This window comes from Pyrgilauda ruficollis, unplaced genomic scaffold (genome assembly GCF_017590135.1).
Source record: "Pyrgilauda ruficollis isolate IOZ18807 unplaced genomic scaffold, ASM1759013v1 scaffold96, whole genome shotgun sequence".
Lineage (NCBI taxonomy): Eukaryota > Metazoa > Chordata > Aves > Passeriformes > Passeridae > Pyrgilauda > Pyrgilauda ruficollis.
This window is the reverse complement of record NW_024531710.1, coordinates 1,407,751-1,427,921: the sequence shown is the minus strand read 5'-3', so window position 1 is coordinate 1,427,921 and position 20,171 is coordinate 1,407,751. Positions and strand designations below refer to the sequence as shown.

At 41.9% G+C, this 20,171-nt stretch overlaps 2 protein-coding genes across 4 annotated transcripts in view; both read left to right on the top strand.

The window, feature by feature from the left end:
- The window catches only part of UBE2Q2 (ubiquitin conjugating enzyme E2 Q2), a 46,637-nt gene extending 38,719 nt beyond the window's left edge, over positions 1–7,918 (top strand). For both annotated transcript variants that reach the window (XM_041489719.1, XM_041489718.1), the window contains 6 exons: positions 1,340–1,430; positions 1,758–1,816; positions 3,062–3,110; positions 3,996–4,091; positions 4,538–4,604; positions 6,344–7,918. In XM_041489719.1, coding sequence (XP_041345653.1) covers positions 1,340–1,430; positions 1,758–1,816; positions 3,062–3,110; positions 3,996–4,091; positions 4,538–4,604; positions 6,344–6,375 — 394 coding nt within the window. In that variant the 3' untranslated portion in view covers positions 6,376–7,918. The remainder of the gene's footprint in view (positions 1–1,339; positions 1,431–1,757; positions 1,817–3,061; positions 3,111–3,995; positions 4,092–4,537; positions 4,605–6,343) is intronic.
- A 53-nt stretch (positions 7,919–7,971) lies between these two features.
- On the top strand, positions 7,972–15,586 carry FBXO22 (F-box protein 22). 2 transcript variants are annotated; one of them, XM_041489716.1, is made up of 7 exons: positions 7,972–8,212; positions 8,307–8,439; positions 9,176–9,263; positions 9,665–9,760; positions 10,631–10,795; positions 11,126–11,291; positions 12,338–15,586. In XM_041489716.1, exons 1-7 carry the CDS (start codon positions 8,109–8,111, stop codon positions 12,765–12,767), a joined length of 1,182 nt encoding a protein of 393 aa, XP_041345650.1. In that variant the 5' UTR covers positions 7,972–8,108; the 3' UTR covers positions 12,768–15,586. The 2 variants fall into 2 exon arrangements, with proteins under 2 accessions (XP_041345650.1, XP_041345651.1); XM_041489717.1 differs by lacking the exon at positions 9,665–9,760.
- Positions 15,587–20,171: the final 4,585 nt, after the last annotated feature.

Sequence of the window (20,171 nt, the reverse complement as noted above, 5' to 3'; positions counted from 1 at the left end):
GCATCTGGCAATGGATGGAAGAGCTTCCATGGGTTCAGAGATGTCCTGGGGGATGAGGATAAGGACAGAGGCTATTTCAGCACAGTAGTTGACTTGCCTGTAGGAATTGTTGCCTTGTCCTAGGGGTGAGACTTGTGCAAGCTGGGTCACCAGCTGCTGAAATAGTTTTGTTTCCTTCTTAGTGTAATCATGGGCATGTGAAGGTTTTGAGGCTGAAAGTGGCAGGAATGACACATCAGAGAAATCTGTGTCACATTGTTGAAGGCCTTTCCTATTGAGTGTGTCTGTAACTAAGGGCTCAAACCGTGTGCAGTGATTTGAAACCTCTGTTCAAGTGCTGTGAAGAGGTCTTATTTTCTGCCTTCAGAAAAGAGGAAATGGAGTATATGCAGCAAATGCCTTCCAGAATATCTAAGAAAAAAGTGTTGTGCTTGTTTATTGCAGCAAAAAGTGTCTGGAAACAAATGCACTGTGTGCAGAGTAGCCGAGGGGTAGGTTTTCGGAGGGAAGAGCCCATGTGAGAAAGGAACAGTATTGTTACTTAGAACAAGTCCCTTTGAACTGCTCCAGCAAAAGCCATGGCTTGAAATGAGAGGTTCCTAAGCACTGGAAGATTTTTTTCTGAAATAGCTTTACACTGGTAGGATGGGGACTACCTGCCCAAGAAGTTCTGAAATGAGATCTTATAACTGTGTAGTTTTAGCTGTAGTAGAGGATTAGATTTAAAGGCCTTTCAGTCCCTTTAACATCTGGTTTTGGCTTGCTGCAGGTGTTTTTGACTAGTGTCTTCTATTTAAAAGCTGATCGGGTGTCAGATTAACTCATGGGGATTAACCCAGTAGTGTCTGAATTAATGGCCAGGCTGCTCACCACCAGTGTTTTGGAGCAAACAGTTGTTGAAATTCTGCTCAGCAGAAGCTGCTGGCTTTAGTACTTCTGCTGATGCAGATTACTTCTAACAGCTGATGCAGAACTACAATTACATATTCCATAAAGGATTCATTGCCTATGTGCTGAAAACAAGATGACTACAGTCTTCTGTTTTTCTCCCCTCTTATTTGAACACAACTGAACTAGAGAGAATTATAAACAGCTTATTTTGTGTTGTGTTGAAGCAACACTGGATAGCATTGGGAATGTTGTACGTTGCAGCAAGCTTTTATGCTGATCTCATGGCAAAGTTTTTACTTGGTAAAAGGAGAAAGACTTTCCTACATTTCACCTTGAACTACAATTTGTAAACTACAATTACATAAAGGAAGTCTTTAACAGGAACTACTGTTTACAGGTATTGAAAATATTAACTTTTTCTATGGTCTCCCCCCTGCTGCTTTTATAGGGTTGATCCTGATAGCCCACTGCATAGTGATCTTCAGGTCTTAAAAGAAAAAGAAGGTGTAGAATACATTTTACTCAACTTCTCTTTTAAGGTAAGTGTCTGTAGGATGAAAAGCTGCAATTAAATTTGAGGCTTACTATAGAAAATTACTGAAATGACCCTCAGCTGTTACTTGGGTAATAATGGATCTGTGGCATTGAAAAACAGGACGGGAAAAGAAAACTAACTTTTAAGTTCAGCACTCAAGCTTCCCAAAAAAATGCTTTTTAGCCAATTCTGTGGAAAGGGAATTTTTACAGAACTGAAAACTTGTAGTACTTCAAATCTGATTTGACACATGCGGTTATTGAAATACTTTGTTTGGGAAGCAATGTCACAATATTTTCCTTAACCTGATTTTTTTTATTATTCTTCTCAGGATAACTTCCCTTTTGATCCTCCCTTTGTGCGAGTGGTGTCTCCTGTGCTCACCGGAGGGTAGGTTTGAGTTACCCTGCAGAAATTGTGCTTTCTGGTAAAAATGTTACAACTTGAAAAACTCTGTGCCTGCCATACGTGTAAGAACTGACCTGGGGGGTTAACCTTGATCTTCCTTCCCCTGTTGTAGGGTGCTTTGGGTTAGTGCTTTGAATGGCTCTTGATCCCTGTGTTGCCTTAAGTTTGCTGTAAAGTCTTACCTGTCTCTCTCTTGCTGGTAACACTGCCATAAAGTTTTTAAAAAAAAAATTCCTCGAATGCTAATCCAAAACCACAAAATTTAACTGAAAATATGCTCCAAATGTCATCTAAAGCATGTTTAAAGTGTTGTCTGTGGGACTGGTATATATCCATGGAGAGACTATTAAATTCACCTTCCAAGGCTTTTATGCATGTCCTGGTGACAGGAAATGATACCTTGCTTTTGAAAATGCTGTCTGTGGTAGCTGGTGCTGATTATTATGTGATTTGAATTGCCATGTATGGTTAGTGCAGTTAAATAGGGTTCCTGAGGGGTGCTGCTATCCCAAAATTAAACAAGCAGACTGAAACACCAGAAAATTCATTAGATTCTAATTTGATTGTACTCAGACTTCTTTTTAGAATGAAAAAAGGATGGCTTTTCAGTGGTCATTTCCCTCTGAATGTCATATGGATCTATAGGGTATAAATGTCTTGATCATAGAGGAGAATACATTTTGGCAGTGGTAAATTCTCTTCCAGGTTTTGTCATGCTCAGGTGTTCTGCTGAGTCCCTGTCAGCACAATGGATAAAGTGTTTTTAAAATTCAAAAAAAGGTATTTATAGGAAAAGAGCAAGAAAAGATCTGGTTATCCCATATTATTTATAAGTGCATGTGCATTGTTTGAAATTGTGTTAAACTTGTTTACACAATTGAATTTTATTGGTTTCTTTTAGCTACACAATTGGGACCATGTATATGTAGAGTAGCTATAAAAAGTAACTTTCCTTTTTCCATGGTCTCTGCAGTTGTGCAGAATAGCTCAGTCAGTGGTTTTAAGTCTAGTTAGCAAACAAGTTTTTTTTGTCACACTATGCTGATTTTCTTTGTCTAAGTATGACATGGATAACTAGCTACAATATATTACTGGTTAAAGACCATTTCAGCTTTATGGACAAAGAATTGCACAAACAAGCTGGCAAGAGCTTCAAGTGCTGTGAGCACTTGCATCTTTTTACTAACTGCTGATGTCAAGCGTATTTTCTTTCACATTTGTTTCTAGGTATGTCCTAGGTGGAGGTGCATTATGCATGGAACTTCTTACTAAACAGGTGAATATGAGCTCTATTATCTGGATAATAAAACATGTCTGCAAATAATGAAAATATATGCTTCTCTTGAGTTGGAAGAATCCCTGTGTGGAATAAATTACACTCTGCAAAGGAAACATGGTGGAATTAAACCTCAATTCCACAAGATTTGCCTTGCTGATCTTGTTTGAGATCTTCTTTTCTGCCTTGGATGGCTCACAAGAGATGTGAGGAGGAGGAGGTAGGCATTGCGAACAGGTCAGCTTGGAGCTCTCAATTTCTGTGAGGAAGGCAGTATGGAGAGTGAGCTCTGGGGGAGCAAGACCTGTTGTTTTCTTTTCTAGAAGCCTCTTCAACTGCGTGAAGTCAGCTCTGGAGAAGTGAGGAATACAGATGATTACAGTCATAGATGATTTGTGTAGACAGAGTGATTTTCTCTTTAAAATAAGTAAATTAATGAAGTAACTTACTTTCAGGCTCTGGCAGAAACTTTTGCAAACTCTGGAAGATAGAACAATACCAGAGATGAGCAGATTTCTTACAACTTACTGAATAGACTTCATTAGAGATCAGTCTTTTCTACTTCTTGGAAAAAGGAGTTGTAATTTCTGTTGTGACATTGCTGAAAATGTGTCAGTGGTGTAAGGATGGAGCTTTTTTGGTTCCTGTCTTGCTGTATTTTGGAAATGTAATTCAGCCTTTTCCTTCTTCTTACAAGTTCTTAGTACTAGGACTGTATATAATTCTACAGATTTTCTGTGGAAAATAAATGTTAACTGAAAATCAGTAGTTGAAACTGGAATGCAGGGGAAAAAAATCCCAAAGCACATGTTCCAAAACAGATTTTTTGAGGTGAGCACAGGAAGCAAGTACATGTTGAATGTTAGCATTCTTTTCCTCCTTCAGGGCTGGAGCAGTGCCTACTCAATAGAATCAGTCATCATGCAGATCAATGCCACTTTAGTCAAAGGAAAAGCCAGAGTACAGTTTGGAGCCAATAAGGTAAATGTGCTGTGTTTCTCAATTACACAAATCACTGTTGGGCTTGCATTTCCTTGCTGACCTGCATAGAAGATGCTTAATGACAGAATTGCTATTGCAAATATATATGCATTTCAAATTGTCTCATGCCTGTATGAGTTTCTTATTGGCAATTAAACTTTTTTTTGTTTAATTAATTACAAGGATATGAGGTGAATAAAGCCTTGGGATGGGCAGGGTAGGCTTTTGCTATCCTTGTATTGGCAAGCGAGGGGAGGGAAGGAGGATGAGAATTGGGAGGATTTGGAATTTCTGGTTCTAAGAAGGGAATCTTGAAAGCCAGGAATGTTTCAACATTGTGCATGGACTTAATTCTACAGTGGGCTTAAAAATATACTTGTTAGAACTGTTTTTTGAGTCTTGCATGTCTAGATGCAGGTTTTTATGTTAGTTTTTTCTCCTTTCAGAATCAATATAATCTAGCAAGAGCACAGCAGTCCTATAAGTCACTAGTACAAATACATGAGAAAAATGGTATGTATGTTCTTGCCACTTTGTTCTTGTCTGCACAGCACCCTGGGAATTTGTGTTTGCCACAGAGAAACTTGAAGTGATAAAGTGTCTTATTTTGGCTTGGGAAGACCATAAATGTTTCTTCCTTCTTTTCATCTTGCACTGGAAACACTGTAGTGCTTAAATAACTTGACTGCGATCATGGCAACTTTTCCAGTTTACTTGAATGTTGTGTGTGTGTTCCTGCTGCTTCTTGAATGGCAGCTGCATTTCATGTTCAGCCATTTGACCTAGGAACTTCACTGTTACTGCAGCTTTAAGGACTCTTAATATTGGTGAAGTATCTGCTGGGAGTTTATCCCTTTCCCTGAAAGATTTTGTTTCATGTGTCAAGAACCTAGTGGAAATAATCATTAATGAAGAGAGAGTGGGGAAAGAGACCTGAGACTGAAAAATAGAAGTCCAAGTGAGGTGTACTAGCTTGGGAAGTATACAGTAGAATAGGGAAACACCTGTTTTGGTGTGGGCTTTTTTACTGTTTAATGTCTCTCTGCTGCATGAAACAAGTGTATAAATGCTTCAGGTATAATTGAATTTACTGTGGCAGTGTGAGAAGCCTGAGGCTTTAAAAGGTTTAAGTAGCTTACATGTTATGTAAAGGTAGTCAGCAGAATTGGTGCTCTGGTCTTGTGATGAGGGAGTCAGTGCAGTTACACTTCTGTGATGTTTGGGGTTTTGGGTTGGACACAATGTCCTCCAGGAACTGAGGTTATTGTGAAAGTGTTTGTGTGGCTGCAGTGAGCACCTCAGCTTCCCTGCTGCTAACACGGAACATAACACCTGTACTCTTGGGAGGAAGATCAAAGATAATGACTTCAACATCATCTCCAATTTTACAGTATTTTGATCTTGCCGTTAACTGAGCCTTTTGCTCTTTTTGTTGGCTGCAAAAGCCAGTGTGGCTGCTTACTTGTGTGTTCTACAAGTCGCCAGTCTTGCCTCAGGAGCTGTACACAAAGCATTCACAGTACTCAGTGCTGCTGTGAAAGGTGTCAAGCTTAGAGCTGCTACGTGCTCTCTGGGACAGCACAAATAGGCCTTGTAGTCACTGTACACACATTTAAAGGAAATGTTACAAGATGGGCTGGGAGAATTAAGATTGGAGCTCTGGAGGTCTCTGGAAAAAGCAGTGCACACCTGATCAGGTATGATTCAGCTGTTAAACATGGCAAATCATGTCAGGAGACCAGTTATTCAGCTGGCATTTCTGAGCTTATTCCTACGGTAAGATTTGCAGAAGTAGGATAAACCATTCAGTTGCTTGTGCATGCCTAACTCTACAGTACACAAAATGGGATTTATATAACTCTCCCAGTGCAGTCATGTTTGTATGTCTATGTTTGTATGTTATATGTTTTAAGTAGCTTGAAGACTTGGGGGTTTTACCTCTCCTCCATTAAGTTTGGTTAGAGCAATGTTACTCCTTCAGCAGCTTCCTCTTGTTGGTGTTCAGCTTGTCCAGCTCAGGATAGCTGCTGCCACAGAAATCAGTGTGTGCACACCCAAACACCAGCTCAGATCCTGGAATGTGCCACATGTCTCCCACTGCTGACTTCCTCGCATTTAGGGCACTGGCTCTTGCTGAGCTGGCTTTAAGAGGGAAGGACTGAGCCAGGTTAGGCTTCCATCTCCCACAGGTGAAGAGTAGGATGGTCTGGACACAGCAGTGTTGGTACCTAACGTGTCTCTGTTCTCCACAGGCTGGTACACTCCTCCAAAAGAAGATGGCTAATGCTGAGGACTGTTGTATACCTGGACCAATGTCAACAAAACAAGCTCTTTTTTATGTTTTCCAACACACAGACTCAAGCTATGAGTGCCCCTATAACAGCTGTCCTGAGGACTTTAGCTATTAGATAAGTTAGTGGATTATCTGTCAACTGACACGTACAGTATAAGTTACAGCCTTACCATTCCGCTCTTCTTAGGCATCTGGACTGAGCAGTTTGGGCCTTTACCATATTTGTTCTTATGGATTAAGCAGATTTGGGCCACGCCCTCCCTTCTCCCTTTTTTTTTATTTGAAAGCATAAACTCTCCCTGCAGCAGGCTATCAACTTACTCAAGATCATACAATAGGAGTGAGTTGTTCACACACTTTTGTGTATTTCTTACTTCTTGCAAAATGCAGACTGCAGAGATTTGCATTGTATTGTTTCATTTAAAGCCAAGAAGTTTAATACGTTGTTTAATATTGTTTTAGGAAATGTCAGGTCTTGGAAATCACAGTAGTTTTTCTGGTCTAAAATGACTGCGTTTGTAGTATTTTCCAAATTAATGATATAGGAAAAACACATGTATGTTAAGTCATTAAACATTTTTCATGGCTGTATGAGAATATGAACTGTTTATTGGAAAAGATGCTCTTTGTTTAGATTATTTTAATTTTTTTTTTATTTTGTTTTGGTTTTTTGTTTTTATGCAGAGCAAGGCTGTGCCAATAAAACCTTGTAACTAGTCACTTCCACTGGGGGCATCAGAACTTGCTGGGCTGTTCCTGCTACTTGTTGGCTCAACCTCCTTAACAAGAAGAGCCACAGTATGAAGCTTGAAGTTATTTAAAATACTAAAAACCTTTTTAGGTGTTCCATTTTATTAACGGGTTGTTGCAATCATTTCTAAACTAATGAACTTGTAAAGTGATTGGCACAAATTGAGATGAAAGTCCTTGAATGAAAAAATTTTATATAAAAACTACAATAAAGTACAAAAACATGTCATCCAATTCAGAGGCGTAAGAAATGCTGCCATAGTTATGACGGTGGTTTTGTTATTGAAAGACTAATGGGAACTGTTGTTTCTTTATCAGGAGATGAGTCTGGGTCTGTGTACTTACACAATTCCATTGCCTTACCGGAATCGACTCTTACTTTGGTTGTAGTAGTAGTCCTTAGGCCTGTGCGCTCCTCGGGGCTGAGTGAAGGGTGTGTTCCATGGATTAAGCACTTTCACAAGTGCAGAAGCATGTTTTTATGGTTTTTTTTTTTTAGTTGACTATCGAACTTGTGCTCTTTTCTCTATCAGGCGCCCGCGGGTCCTTTTGCATTTGCTTCTAGATCCAGTTTTTAGCTCGAGAGAAACGACCTGGGCGCGGTTCGGCGCCGCCCGCAGTGCGCGCTGTTCGCGCTGCGCCGGACGGGCGCCGGGGCTGTGCCGGCCTCCGCCCTGCGGCGCATGCTTCGGTGTGGGTTCCATTTCTTCTGGCAGAGTTCCTTGGCAATGTACAGTAATTTGTAAACTTGCATCAAGTTTATGAATAAAAAGCATTTTACGAAGCGCTGTGTCCGTGCTGGGGCCCGGGGCGCGAGGGAAGGGGGGAGGTGAGAGCGGGACGAGTCCTCCCCGCCGCTAGGCGACGCCAGTGTAGTGGCTCGTGCCCCCTCGCGCTGACCGGAAGTTGCCTCAGGCGCGTAGGCGCGCGGGTCACGTGACGCGGGGCAGCGGGGCCGGGGAGGCGGCGGGGCCATGGAAGCCGCGGCGAAGGGCAGCTACGTGCTCGCCAACCTCGCCGAGGTGGTGGAGCGTGTCCTCGGCTTCCTGCCCACCAAGGCGCTGCTGCGGGCCGCTTGGTAAGGGCCAGGACCGGGGCCGCGGGGTGGGCGGCGGCCGGCTCCGCTTGGCGGGGCGGTGCGGCCGACGCGCAGTGTCCGTGTTGTGTTGCAGCGTGTGCCGGCTATGGAGGGAGTGCGCCCGGCGGACGCTGCGGACGCGGCAGCGAATCGCGTGGGTGTCGGCGCTGGAGCCGGGCCCCGCCGAGAACCACGCGCTGGTGCGCGCGCTGGCCCGCGAGCTCGAGGTGAGGGGGCGCCGGGGGGGCACGAACTCGGCGCCTTCTTTTAAACGCTGAAAGCGCTTCTTCCAGCCGCTCGGCAAAAGGGACGTGTTCGGAGGCATAGGAGGTTTTGACAGTTCAAGTGTTGCGTGTTAATACACCGATCAAAACACCGAGGATTTGCAGTTCAGGGCACATCTGTTCATCGCGGCAATCTTGTTAAGAGGTTAACCCTCACAGGCTGGGGAGACACTGAGTAAACACTGCAAGACTTCTCTGTCTGGCAGGATTTCTTTCCAGTATTAACCTGGTGCTGGGTCTTCACTATACAAAGATTCATGTCAGGGTCTTCCCGCAGTAGACAGGCCTCAGCAGATCAGTGTTAAACCAGCTGGGACAAGACGGGCCGGAAGCGCCTCTACGCTGTTTCCTAGCACCAGCACTGGTGAGCAGTAGACGTCGATAGCCATGAGTGCAGGGAGTTTAGATAGTGCTAAAAGAAGGAGCAGAGTCATGGGCCAGTCTGCTGAGCTGTTCCTGCTTCTGTGAGGTTTGGGTCACTTCCTGCCTGGGGGCAGAAGTGCCTCTGGGCATTTCCGAGGTTAATGAGGGGTTATCTGTTGGCTGCCAGGAGCCTGGTGAGGGGGAGGGGACCGGTGTGGGCCGGCGGTGGAGCAAGAGCAGTTTCTTCTGGTTTTCTGCCCCCACTTTCCCTCCACTCTGTCCTGTCTTATGTATTCCTCCCGCTGTATCTTTGCAGAAGGTGCACGTGCTGCCCCAGACCGTGCTCTACATCGCTGATGCAGAGACCTTCAGCGGGCACGAGGAGTGTCACGAGCAAAAGAAAGGTAAAGCCTGGACCTAACTCACTTCCACTTAAAGATACCCTGGGATGTAAGTAGAGCGTAGTCAGCTGAAAGGGAATTCTCTGTGTTTTGGTTTCAGTGGAAAGGAAATGTTTTGCAGAAACCGTGACCGCGTAGTGTTGCGTTTGTGGTACGGAGCAGCTCGCAGATCTTTGTTAATGTCACAGATGAGGGGTTCCTGTCCCTGCTGTGGAGGACACAGTGTGCGTGTGCCTGCCGGCAGCCCTGTGCTCTCAGGGAGCAGCGCAGACCAGTGTGCTGTTACCAGAGCGGCCACTGATGGGCAGCATTGGTTAAACACGACAGGGTCGGCTGTGGGATTTGCTCAGAACACACTTTTATTGCTGTCTGATGGGTTTTTCTGTTTCTTCTTATTTTAACAGCCAGAAAAAGAAACAGTAAAGAAACGGCTCTCGCACTTGAAAAGTTGTTGCCAAAGCGATGTCAGGTTCTTGGACTGGTTACGCCAGGGATTGTAGGTAGGAGCAAAATGTGTGGGTTTTTGAGAAGTCAGCTTGAAGGTGTTGTTCAGCACTGCCTTCAGTTTTAAGGAGGTCACAGTGTCGCTGCTAAGTGACGTGGAGCAATTATTACTGCATGTATTGCAGTTATAATTAAAAGGGTTGATTTAACTGGGCCGGCAGCTTTCCCTGGCACCTTAATGTACTTATTGAATGTTGCTTGGATTTATGTATACATTTCAGTCATCTTGTGACTAACTGTAGAGGGCATCTTGGTATATACCTGATTGTAATGGTCTAGCAGGAGGCATATGCAGTAACTGGAAAATTTGCGGTCTCCTGTGGCAGGCTTTTTCTCATGCTTCACTTTTATCATTAGAAAGTTGGTTTTTTATAGTTTCTCACCTTAAATTCACTTCCCACATTATAAGTAAGGTGTTTGATTGTTGTCATAACCGTATTTTAATAATACACTCCCAATTTTTGTATCAGTTTTGCTTTATACTGTCATCACATGCTTATGGGACACCTTAAAAACTTGAGTATGTCTGTGTGCCTGCGGAAGTTGGCAGGAAGGCTTGTATTGTACTGTTCTTGTTTTCCTAATGTTTTATATTTGGTGTGCCTGGGGAGATATGTGTAAATATATCCATGTCTCCATGTCAAAACTGACTTCAGTGGGATCGATAGCCAGGAGGACCTACATGTTTCATCTTTCCAAAACATTAACAAAAAAAAATCACACCAGTTTTCGGTTAGATAAGTTGTTACAGAAGTAGATTGTCATGTTTTATATCACCTGAGCTGTTCAATTCCTTTCTGCCCATGTCAGTGTAAATTAATGTATTAGAATCTCTGAACACAAGATGCTTGGTTTTGTCTCTGTAGTTACCCCGATGGGTTCAAGCAGCAATCAGCCTCAAGAAATTGAAGAGGGCGAAGCTGGGTTTGCTTTGTTGTTTCCCAAAATTGATGGGGTGAAAATTCATACCTTCCATTTTTCTAAAGATGTGAAGAACAGGGTCTTTGATGAAGGCAAATTTGCTGAAGCAGGTATGTAATTTTTCTCTCCTCTATGTAGGCTTTTATGAGGTGCTGCTCTCGAGGTGCCAGTGGAGTTCTGAGTAGAACCAGCAGCTTCTGTACTGGCTCCGAGAGCCTCTGTGGGGCTCCAGCTGGTGGCTGTGCATCTCTGCTCCTCCCAGTCTCTGGAGTACTAAGCAGAAGTCATCCCGAGAATCGGGTTCCAGTTACTTCAGTTACATTTCAAGTGGGGCTGTTCGGAGAGAAGTGTGATGTAATATTTGAGGAGAAACTAGGATGCTTAGACTTCAGAGTTCAGGATTTAAAAATAAGGGGATCAGTGTTGGCTTTTGTTTGTAGGTCTGAAGAATAACCCAGATCTCCGTGTTGTTCTTCTGTTTGGCTACAACTCCTGGAAGACTGGAGCAACTCGATTTCTTCATCAAATAGTCAATCCATTGAATGAGAAAAGTATCATCCTGGCTGGAGGACAAGTGGAGAGCTTTACATCACTGACCTCTGAGAAGTAGGTATTTTTTTCAAGGTAAATTATGAAAAAGATTTAACATGAGAGAAACATTGCAGATCCATAGCCTTCTAGTAATATTGAAAATGTCCTTACCAGTAGTAAAATAACAATTTCTTAAAGAGAAAAATGCCACAACTGCTACACTGTGATGTAGCCAGAAAAGCTGGAAGCTTGGTATGGCTGTGTTACAATTTGGATTCTGGAAACTAGGAGAAACCCAATGAAAAGGAGATTTCTAGCTTCAGATACCTTTGTGTGTTTATTGCAGTCAGCATTTTATTACTGGAGTGCAGGTGAATGAGTGAGTGCCTGTTGTGATGGAGCCCAGGTTGTGAACATGTGTTTGTGTATCTGCCTCAGTCTGGCTCACAGCACGGAGCAGTAGCTGCACACACAGCAAGGCTGTGCCCCAGGAGCTCACCTGGTCCACAGTGGCTGCTGAAGGATGTGGCACTTTGTCCTGTGGAGCACGGTGCAACCATGCCCATAGCTCCTCTCGTCCCACTGGGGGCTGGAGTCCATAATAACATCAACGTTTTTCTTGCATCTGATTTTGCCAGCTGCACCATTGCCCCAGATAAGGGAGCTGACCTTAAATAAAGTCACTGCAGATAAAGGTTAAATACGTAACTACTTAACCCCATGTGCCCTGGCCAACCAGTTTAAAGCAACATGAATCCATAACCTGTACTGACTGCTGCCCTGCTTCAATGTATAAATCCTCAGTGCCTTTGCTTGTCTTAACTGATGTGTTAGTTGGAATTGCAGATCTGTGACATACACAAACTACTGAGTTTGGCATGAGTGAAACAAGTTTATGGTCAATACCTAGTAATGGATGTGGAAGTTTTTCTTTGTGAAAGGTTTCTACACAAAAACATTGCTAAAATATGAAGTCTTTGGTTTGCTTTTTAACTTTGATTGGTATCAGAATCACTGCAATGTCGGCTGCTTTGAACCTATGTCTGCCGCAGCAGCAGTTTGGTCCGGTGAGGATTGGTCCCCCCACAGTGTTCTCTAACTCAGTGCCTGTTGCCTTTCAGTAACCACGCCCAGCCTGGTGACGCCTGCGGTGTGGTTGGGTTGGCTTTCAGCGGTCCCCAGATCCAGAGTGCCACTGTCCTGCTAGACCAGGATGTGGCTGATGAGAGGACAGCAGAAGCGGCCATGCAGCGTCTCAAAGCAGCGAACATCCCCGAGCACAACACCATTGGCTTCATGTTCGCCTGTGTTGGCAGAGGATATCGGCATTACAAAACCAAAAGGAATATGGAAGCAGATGCATTTAGGAAGTTTTTTCCAAATGTACCCCTCTTTGGCTTTTTTGGACATGGGGAAATAGGATGTGATCGAATAGTTACTGGGAATTTCGTGTTAAGAGAATGTAATGACATAAAGGATGACCTGCTTCATGGTTATACTACAGTTATGACTCTTATTCACCTTGGTTCAACTAAAGCAAACCAAGCATAAGTAAGGTTTAATGCTTCAGTGAGCTGTTTGTTTCATTCCAGAGAGCTGAGAAGTCTGGAAGAGTGGACATCGTGCAGTCAAAGCCCCTTCCAAAACATAAACATCACTTTGGTAATGTTATTGAGTCTTGTAGTTGCAATAGAATTTACTGTAATATCTGTGAGAAGACCTTGCATTTTTTGTAGTCCCTTGTACATATCAGAATTGCAGGAAATTATATTTGATGGAATTCTGTATTTTAAGAAAGCCTCTTTCTTCCAAAATGAAAATGGTTTCTGCAGATAGTAGAATATGCTGAATTGGAAGGGACCCATCAGGATCGTTGAGTCAAACTCCTGGCCCTGAACAGGACACCCCAAGAATCCCACCAAGTGCCTGAGAGTGTTGTCCAAACTCTTCTTGATCTCAGGCAGGGCTTGGTGCTCTGACCACTTTCCTGGGGAGCCTCTTCCGGTGTCCAGTCACTCTGGGTGATAAACTTTTTCCTGATATCCAACCTAAACCTCTCTGGCTCAGCTTCGTGCCACTTCCTTGAGTTCTGGCACTGGTGAGAGTGAAGAGATATTGAAGACCACAATGAGGTCTCCCCTCAGTCTCCTCTTCTCCTGGCTGAGCAAACCAAGTGTCGTCAGCTACTCCTCATAATGCTTCTCCTCCAGATCCTTCCCTTCCTCATGGCATTCTTCTGGACCCACTCTAAACTTGATGTCTTTTTTATACAGAGGTGCCCAAAACTGCCCACAGTACTGGAGACTGCCCCAGAGCAGGACAATCCCCTCCCTGGCCTGGCTGGCGGTGCTGGGCTTGATGCCCCAGAACATGATTGGCCCTCCTGGGTGCCAGGACACAGCTGGCTCATAGCCAGCTTACCATCAACCTCAGCTCCCTTCCCACAGCTGCTCTCCGCCCTCCTGCTCCCCAGTCCGTACACACAGCCAGGGCTGCCCCGTCCCAGGTGCAGAATCCAGCACTTGCATTGTTACATTTCATGTGGTTGGTGATTGCCCAGCTCTCTTTGTCAATGTCTCTGCAGGGCCTCTGTCCTTGAGAGCGTTGACAACTCCTTCCAACTTAGTGTCAATGGCAAACACAAACCCAAATGTAGAAAGAAACAGTACTTTGATGTGCTCTATTTATGCATATAAAGCACTCTAGAGAAAGCACTGATGCATTAAATCTACCATTTCCTGGATTTTATTTCTAGAGAGAAGCAGAACTTTCCCAGAGTTCTACTTGCAAAACTGAAGTTTTACTAGATAAAATCAATTAAAATCTTTAGAGAAAAGTAACAAAGTACTTGTTAAATAAAGATAGAAGTATGTAAAAGTACCTTGCCTTCTATTCTTAGAGAAAGCTCTGATTTAAAGATGTTGTCCAGCTAAGAGTTCAGGTGGGCTCACCACCTTGAACTCAATTTCAGTTACTCAACTGTGAGGTCAGAATATAGCGGTTGCCTCTTCTCCTGTAGTGTGATTACAATCTTTTAAATCCGGAGTACTTAGAAGTAAGTCTATCTATCTTTAAGTTTCTATAGGAAGTTTTTTGTTCTAAAATTTGGAATGGTGGGACACACAAGATCTGGCTATATTATATTTATATAGAGACTTTAAGTAAGACTTGTGCTTCTGCATGTTTTTCCCATGCTTTTACATCAGTCACCTGTTTTGATTGCTGCAGCTGGCATGCAGTATCAAGTAAGTAAATTCAGCATAGTCTCAGTGTAGTTAATATACATTTGCTGTTTTTTAAATTATTTCCTCCCTTTTATTTTCATGTAGTAATAGAATGACAAGAAAATAAGATGGATTTTGCACCATATCACCAGGTTTCTAAATGCTAAATTAGGCAGCTGGCCCATTTTCAGTGTAGTAAGAAAAGACTTACCTGTATGTTGTAACAAAGTAACAAGTTTTGCTTTAAATGTATCAAGGAAGACTTCAGTTAGCAACTTTATGTCCATGTCTAGTTAAAACTTTTCCTGGACTCGGCCTAGCGAGCTTTAGTAGGGGTGTATGTGAGCACTAACTGTTGTCAGTTGAGCACAGACAGACAGCACTTCCCCATGGCTGTATTGATGATGGGGTTTTTTTTTTTAATTAGAAGATAGTATGAGCTGTGAACTCCCAGTGGCAATTTGTGGATGGAAGATTAGTAAGTGTGAGTGTGACTTGGACAACATTTAGTTATTTCATTTAGAGGGAAAGGTATCTGGAAGTGGAGTACAGTTGAATTTTCAGAGAAGCCCGTTGGTGGGAGGTGATGTGTGTTATTTTAGCATAACCAGAATGTCACATTTGGCCCTTTGCATCTGCATAAACTTCATGTTTAACAGGACAGAAAGGAAATGTTTCATTTCTGTAATGCAGATAGGATTCCTGGTGCTGTCAGCCGTGCTGAGCAGCCTAGGAAGGTTAACTGGTTGCTGTGTTGGAGCAGTTGAAGAGTGATCAACCATGTGTCCTCAATAAAGACTTGGCCAGAAGGTCAGAGAAGTTGATGGTGAGCTCAGATGATGGCACAGCTAAACCAGAACCACCAGGGTGGTCTGCAGGGGACAGTCAGCAGGTCCTGTAGCTGAGGAACCTTCAGAGGTAAACACAGTACAGAAAAGGGGGTGGAGGGTGGGGGGGTCTGCATCAGAATCCAGGAATCCTTCTCTCCAGCATCAAGAAGTGTGGAGATGAATACCCTAGAACCATGCACATAGCTGGAACTACTAGAATGTCTGTCCCAGACCACATCCATGTGACACCATGGGAAATGGTATAAGTGATAAAATTGCAACATCTGTCATTAAAGTGTTTTGCTATCCAAATTCATTTTGCCTCCATGCTGTTATTTGCTCTTCAACCACAACAACTCCTGAGAGAACCCCAAATATATTTACTTACAAGGTGTGTGTACCAAAAGGCAGAGATAATTGATAGAAAGTCTTGCAGTGCCAAAATTTATACTTCTGCTACTCAAAAGAAGCAAGCATGAGGTTTTAAAGTGGTTAAAGTTACTTAAATGAGCATTCAGCAATTAAGGCAAATGTAAATAGCAGGATTACTCAAAAGATATCTAAAGGTTTGTCTGCAGTTACAGTGCTGACAGTAATGTGTTTCCAGCAAGAGAAGAGAGTCCTTAAGTGACCACAACTGGATTTTGGTTTTGTTACAAAAAAAGTAAAACTTGCAAAGTCACAATACCTGCAGGGAGGAGTGATGGTTTTGCTTACAAAAGGTAAAGACATTGTTTTTTCCAATGTTTTGAATATGAATGCTTCGCTGCACATTTGTTCTTCATGCATCATTCAATTAATTGATCTGTAGATTTCAAAACCACAAAAAATAATAGGCAAGCAGTGTGATGTATAACCTTGTACTCATACAACTAAAGTAGCAACTACCAAACATAAAGCTATTACTGCTATCACTTTTATTTTAAAGTTACTATCCAGAGATCTCGTCAATAGGATGTTTCTGTAACATGCAGTCATAGTAAAGTGAGAATAAATTGATAAAGAGGAGCAAAACTTTTAAGAACAAATAGTTACATATGATTCTGAATTAATTTTTAGTTAAAAATTTACCTCAAAACTTACTAATTGTCATTACCCCCTCTTAGTTTCTATTTTTCTTTCTAAAAATTGAGAACTTCTCTCTACTAGAAGTAACTGGCGGGGGTTCTTAGCTTTCATATCAGAAATTGGAATTAAGTTTTCTGGTGTTTGGCCCTGTGAGAGAACAAGCAAAAAGCATTTGTCATTCAGATATCTGCTTCTGTTTTACTCAACAGAATGATACAGAAAAACAACATCTGAAGTATAGAAGTTTGCATAGTTAGAATTTACAAAGATCTTAAGTGTACAGTTAAGTGGTCTTTTATAGGATCTCTTATAGTCTCTGAGCACTCTGCAAACATTAAGAAAGTAATTATTTCCTCCACTTTCTGATTATTTTTCATGATTTCGTGGGGGCAAAGTTTTATTTTATGAATCTCTGGTGTATCTCTAAAATCCATTTAATCTTACTACAGCAGTTGTATGTTCTGCAGACAAATGCAGGTAACACAGTTGTTTGAGTCTAATTATCATTGCAGTTTTTCCTGTTGCTAAGCCCATTTCTCAGCCAGCTTCAGGAGAGGCTGTTTCAGCTGTTTCAGCAGGACTCAGAACTCGAGGGGGTTCTGAACTGCAGGCTCCAAGGTGTGCAGCGAGGTAAACCAAGCTTACTTCTGCTGGTGTGCATTGCTCCTGTTCTACTGGTTTAGGTCAAACAAATAGAAGTTTAAACATTGTAGGGCCTTTTAATTGATTATTCCATGCCTACCAGCACTTCAGGACAGTGTGGGGTATTAGTCTAAAGAGAACATACAGCTACAGTGAGAAACTGGAAACTCAAAGGAAACGCCTGAGAGAGGTTTGGATTTGGAAGTGGTATCACCTAGATACTTATATTAGAATTATCAGCAGAGAAACAGCTAATTAGATTTTTTTTTCCAAGTGCTTTGATAATTTACGTGAAGAAAATTTATTCCCAAATCATTGGGATTTGTGCTTCTAAATGCTTTTGAAATACAATATATAAATTGTCATCATTACATCTCACAGGTATATCTTCCCTGAGCAGGCAGCACAAAATTCTGAAAATAAATGTTTCAGAGATTCATATCACTGAGTCAGTGGCAGGTCATGTCACCTTTCCATGATAAATTTTCACAGCTATGAGAGTTAGAAACAACTTTTTTTGAATTAAATGCATCTTAGTTGTCAATATGGCAACGGTGATGGCAAACAATAATCCTCTCAAAAGAGCAACTCCTTCAGAAGTGGAATCTTCAGAACTGGTGAAAATATCTGAATGGCAGCAAACTCTGTGATGGAGAATGTACAACATAGATTCAAGTGATCCAGTCCTCTTAAAAAATGCCACCAGTGGAAGCTCACCCAGATTTTTACAGCCCATTGTTTGCCTGCACAGAAGTTTAGATGAAGTATTACTTGCATTGAGAGGAAAATTTGGAAACAGTCTCTTTTAATGTGCACTAGAAAAAGTTTTTAAATGGTACAGAAACTGACATAGAAGTGCATTAAAAAGTGTTAAAAATTGGTTGTGGCTTCTATTTGGGGACCGAAACCAGCAGTATCTTCTTGTTATTTCAGGTTCTGCAGCTCTAGAAATGGTTCCTGCTGAAAGGTTTAGTGGAGGATCAGTGTCAAAGATGGAACTGAGCAGCAGCCTGACTATTGGTATTTCACAGGGTTTGTATTTCATTGCATGAAATGGATCTCTTGCCTTACATACAGATTATGTTGAACAGGCTGCAGTTGCCAGGGGAGCCAGAACAGACTTGGATAAGCATAAGCAGATAATTTAGAATAATGACCATTTCTGCTGTGAGAAGTTCTATCCCACATTTCTTCTTGGCTTTCCAATTTCAAATTTCTTCAAAAATTCAGAGCCAGAAGGAAAATGTTTTCTTTTAGTGCAGTAAATTTTGAAGGAGTTGCACAACATTGAACTTACCTTTAAAATGGGGAGTGCTACAAATGGACTTCTGTTGGTTTTTCTGCTCAAAAGACTATGCAGCACAGAGAAATCCTTATTTTCTTTGAAAAGCCATTTGACTCTCTTTAACTGTTAATTTAACTGTACTTTGCTCCAGTGTGAAAAACAATTCTAGATTGAGTAACGTATAAGCAACCTCTTATTTATAGGTCTATAAAGAGATTTCCTGCTAATGGCTGTCAGTTCTGCAAATGATCAAAAGGTTTTTGCGATACATTATGAAGAGACTTTTACTACAAGGTTCTGGCAGGATAACATGATCCCCAGGCATAAAAGAATTTTTGCCATAACACTCTAATAGATTGTTGTCTAATCACAGTAATGGAGTTGCTCAGGAAATTGGTGTTTTCCAGTTTCTTCCCTACATAACCTTTCAGCTGGTGGAGAGGTAATTTCAAAGATATGAGATCTTCTGTTTCATGAAAAAGGGAGTCAAAGAGACCAGAGAGAGCCCTTATTACTCACCCTTTCATAAACATGTAATGATTTTTAAGACTCCAGTGACTCCAACCATGAGATGTGATCCATTGAATCTAGAGTTTCCTTAATTGCTCACAGGACTGCTTCATTAATTTTGTAAGCAATCATTGCTAACGAGTGTTGCACTATTTTATTAAATTATATATAATGTTGGCTACACTGTACTTTCTGTGACATTTGACCACCTTAAAATGAATTTGTAGCCTGATGCCATTTTGATTTGAACGTCATAGTCACAAAGTTTGTGAACTGAATTAATTTTAGAAGCTGAAATGTTCTCAGATGCAATGGGTTTGAGGCGGTCTGAATCGCTAAGAGCATTTCCTTCACAGGTAACAGTGATTCAGAAATCAGCTTGTTCGCATTTAAACAGGGAGTCAGTTTATTCAGCCCCACTTTTTATACAGATTGTTTCCCAAATAATGCAAATAAGCTCGGTAACAATGATTATTCCATGTCTGTCTAGAAAGCTGAGAGGATTCTAAGAGCTTATACAGAATAACTTCAGTCCATTTATTTCTTATATCTTCTATTAGTATCTCCTTCCTGAATTGCCACTGAAATGACCACAAGCCTTTTCCTTCTTCAGTGGAGACAGTGTACCAAGCTGTGAGCCTGATTGTCTCATGATCAATAACACAGCAAACTGATCTACCAGGTGTCATCTCTGATTCATTTTCACTGAGGCTGGGCAAAGTAAGAAACTTCAGGTAATGCTGATTCTGTGTAGCTGTCAGTACTGCTGCACATCTCTTGAACTCTGTACAACAGTGGCCTGTCCCTTTGTGACCAAAAATAACTTCTATCTTTCCTAGCCTTTAAAACAATACTATCAGCTTCCTTCAGCTTATCTGCTAAAGATTTGAAGTCCAGAAAATAACATGTATGATTGGCTAATATGGGGAAAAAGTGATCTTCTAGTGCTTTATATAACTTAGTGTCTGGATCAGGTCCTCTACCTGATTTGGTGTCCTCAGATTCTCCTTTCACATGCTGAGCTCTAACTTGGACTCTGACCTCTCTGCCAGGAGTTTTCAGGAGGTAATGAAACATTCTGGTTTGTGTTCTAGTAACCATTGTAAGGTGATTTCTCTTTGACTTCTCACCTTATGCACTGTACCCACGTGCCTTTTCTGCCCCCTCCCACTGTGCTTTTGTCTACATTGATACAAAGCACACACTGCTTTTTCTGACACCAGAGCATGTAGTAGACATCCTAGAAACAGGAGCTTATTCAGCGCCTATGTTTTTATACATCTTCAGACTGTTTCTTTTGGACAAAAGAAATCTCTGTTCTGAATTTTCTCTCCTTTTAACTAATGAATTTTCTCAGCTAATCTTCCCTTCAATACAACCTTATAAATCCCATATA

What these genes read in the sequence shown, in the direction of transcription:
- FBXO22 (XM_041489716.1), top strand. Translation starts at nt 8,109, where the DNA reads ATGGAAGCCGCGGCGAAGGGCAGCTACGTGCTCGCCAACCTCGCCGAG. An exon ending in GGTTACGCCAGGGATTGTAG is followed by an intron (nt 9,761 to 10,630) that starts GTAGGAGCAAAA and finishes TTGTCTCTGTAG; the next exon opens with TTACCCCGATGGGTTCAAGC. An exon ending in AGGCAAATTTGCTGAAGCAG is followed by an intron (nt 10,796 to 11,125) that starts GTATGTAATTTT and finishes TTTTGTTTGTAG; the next exon opens with GTCTGAAGAATAACCCAGAT.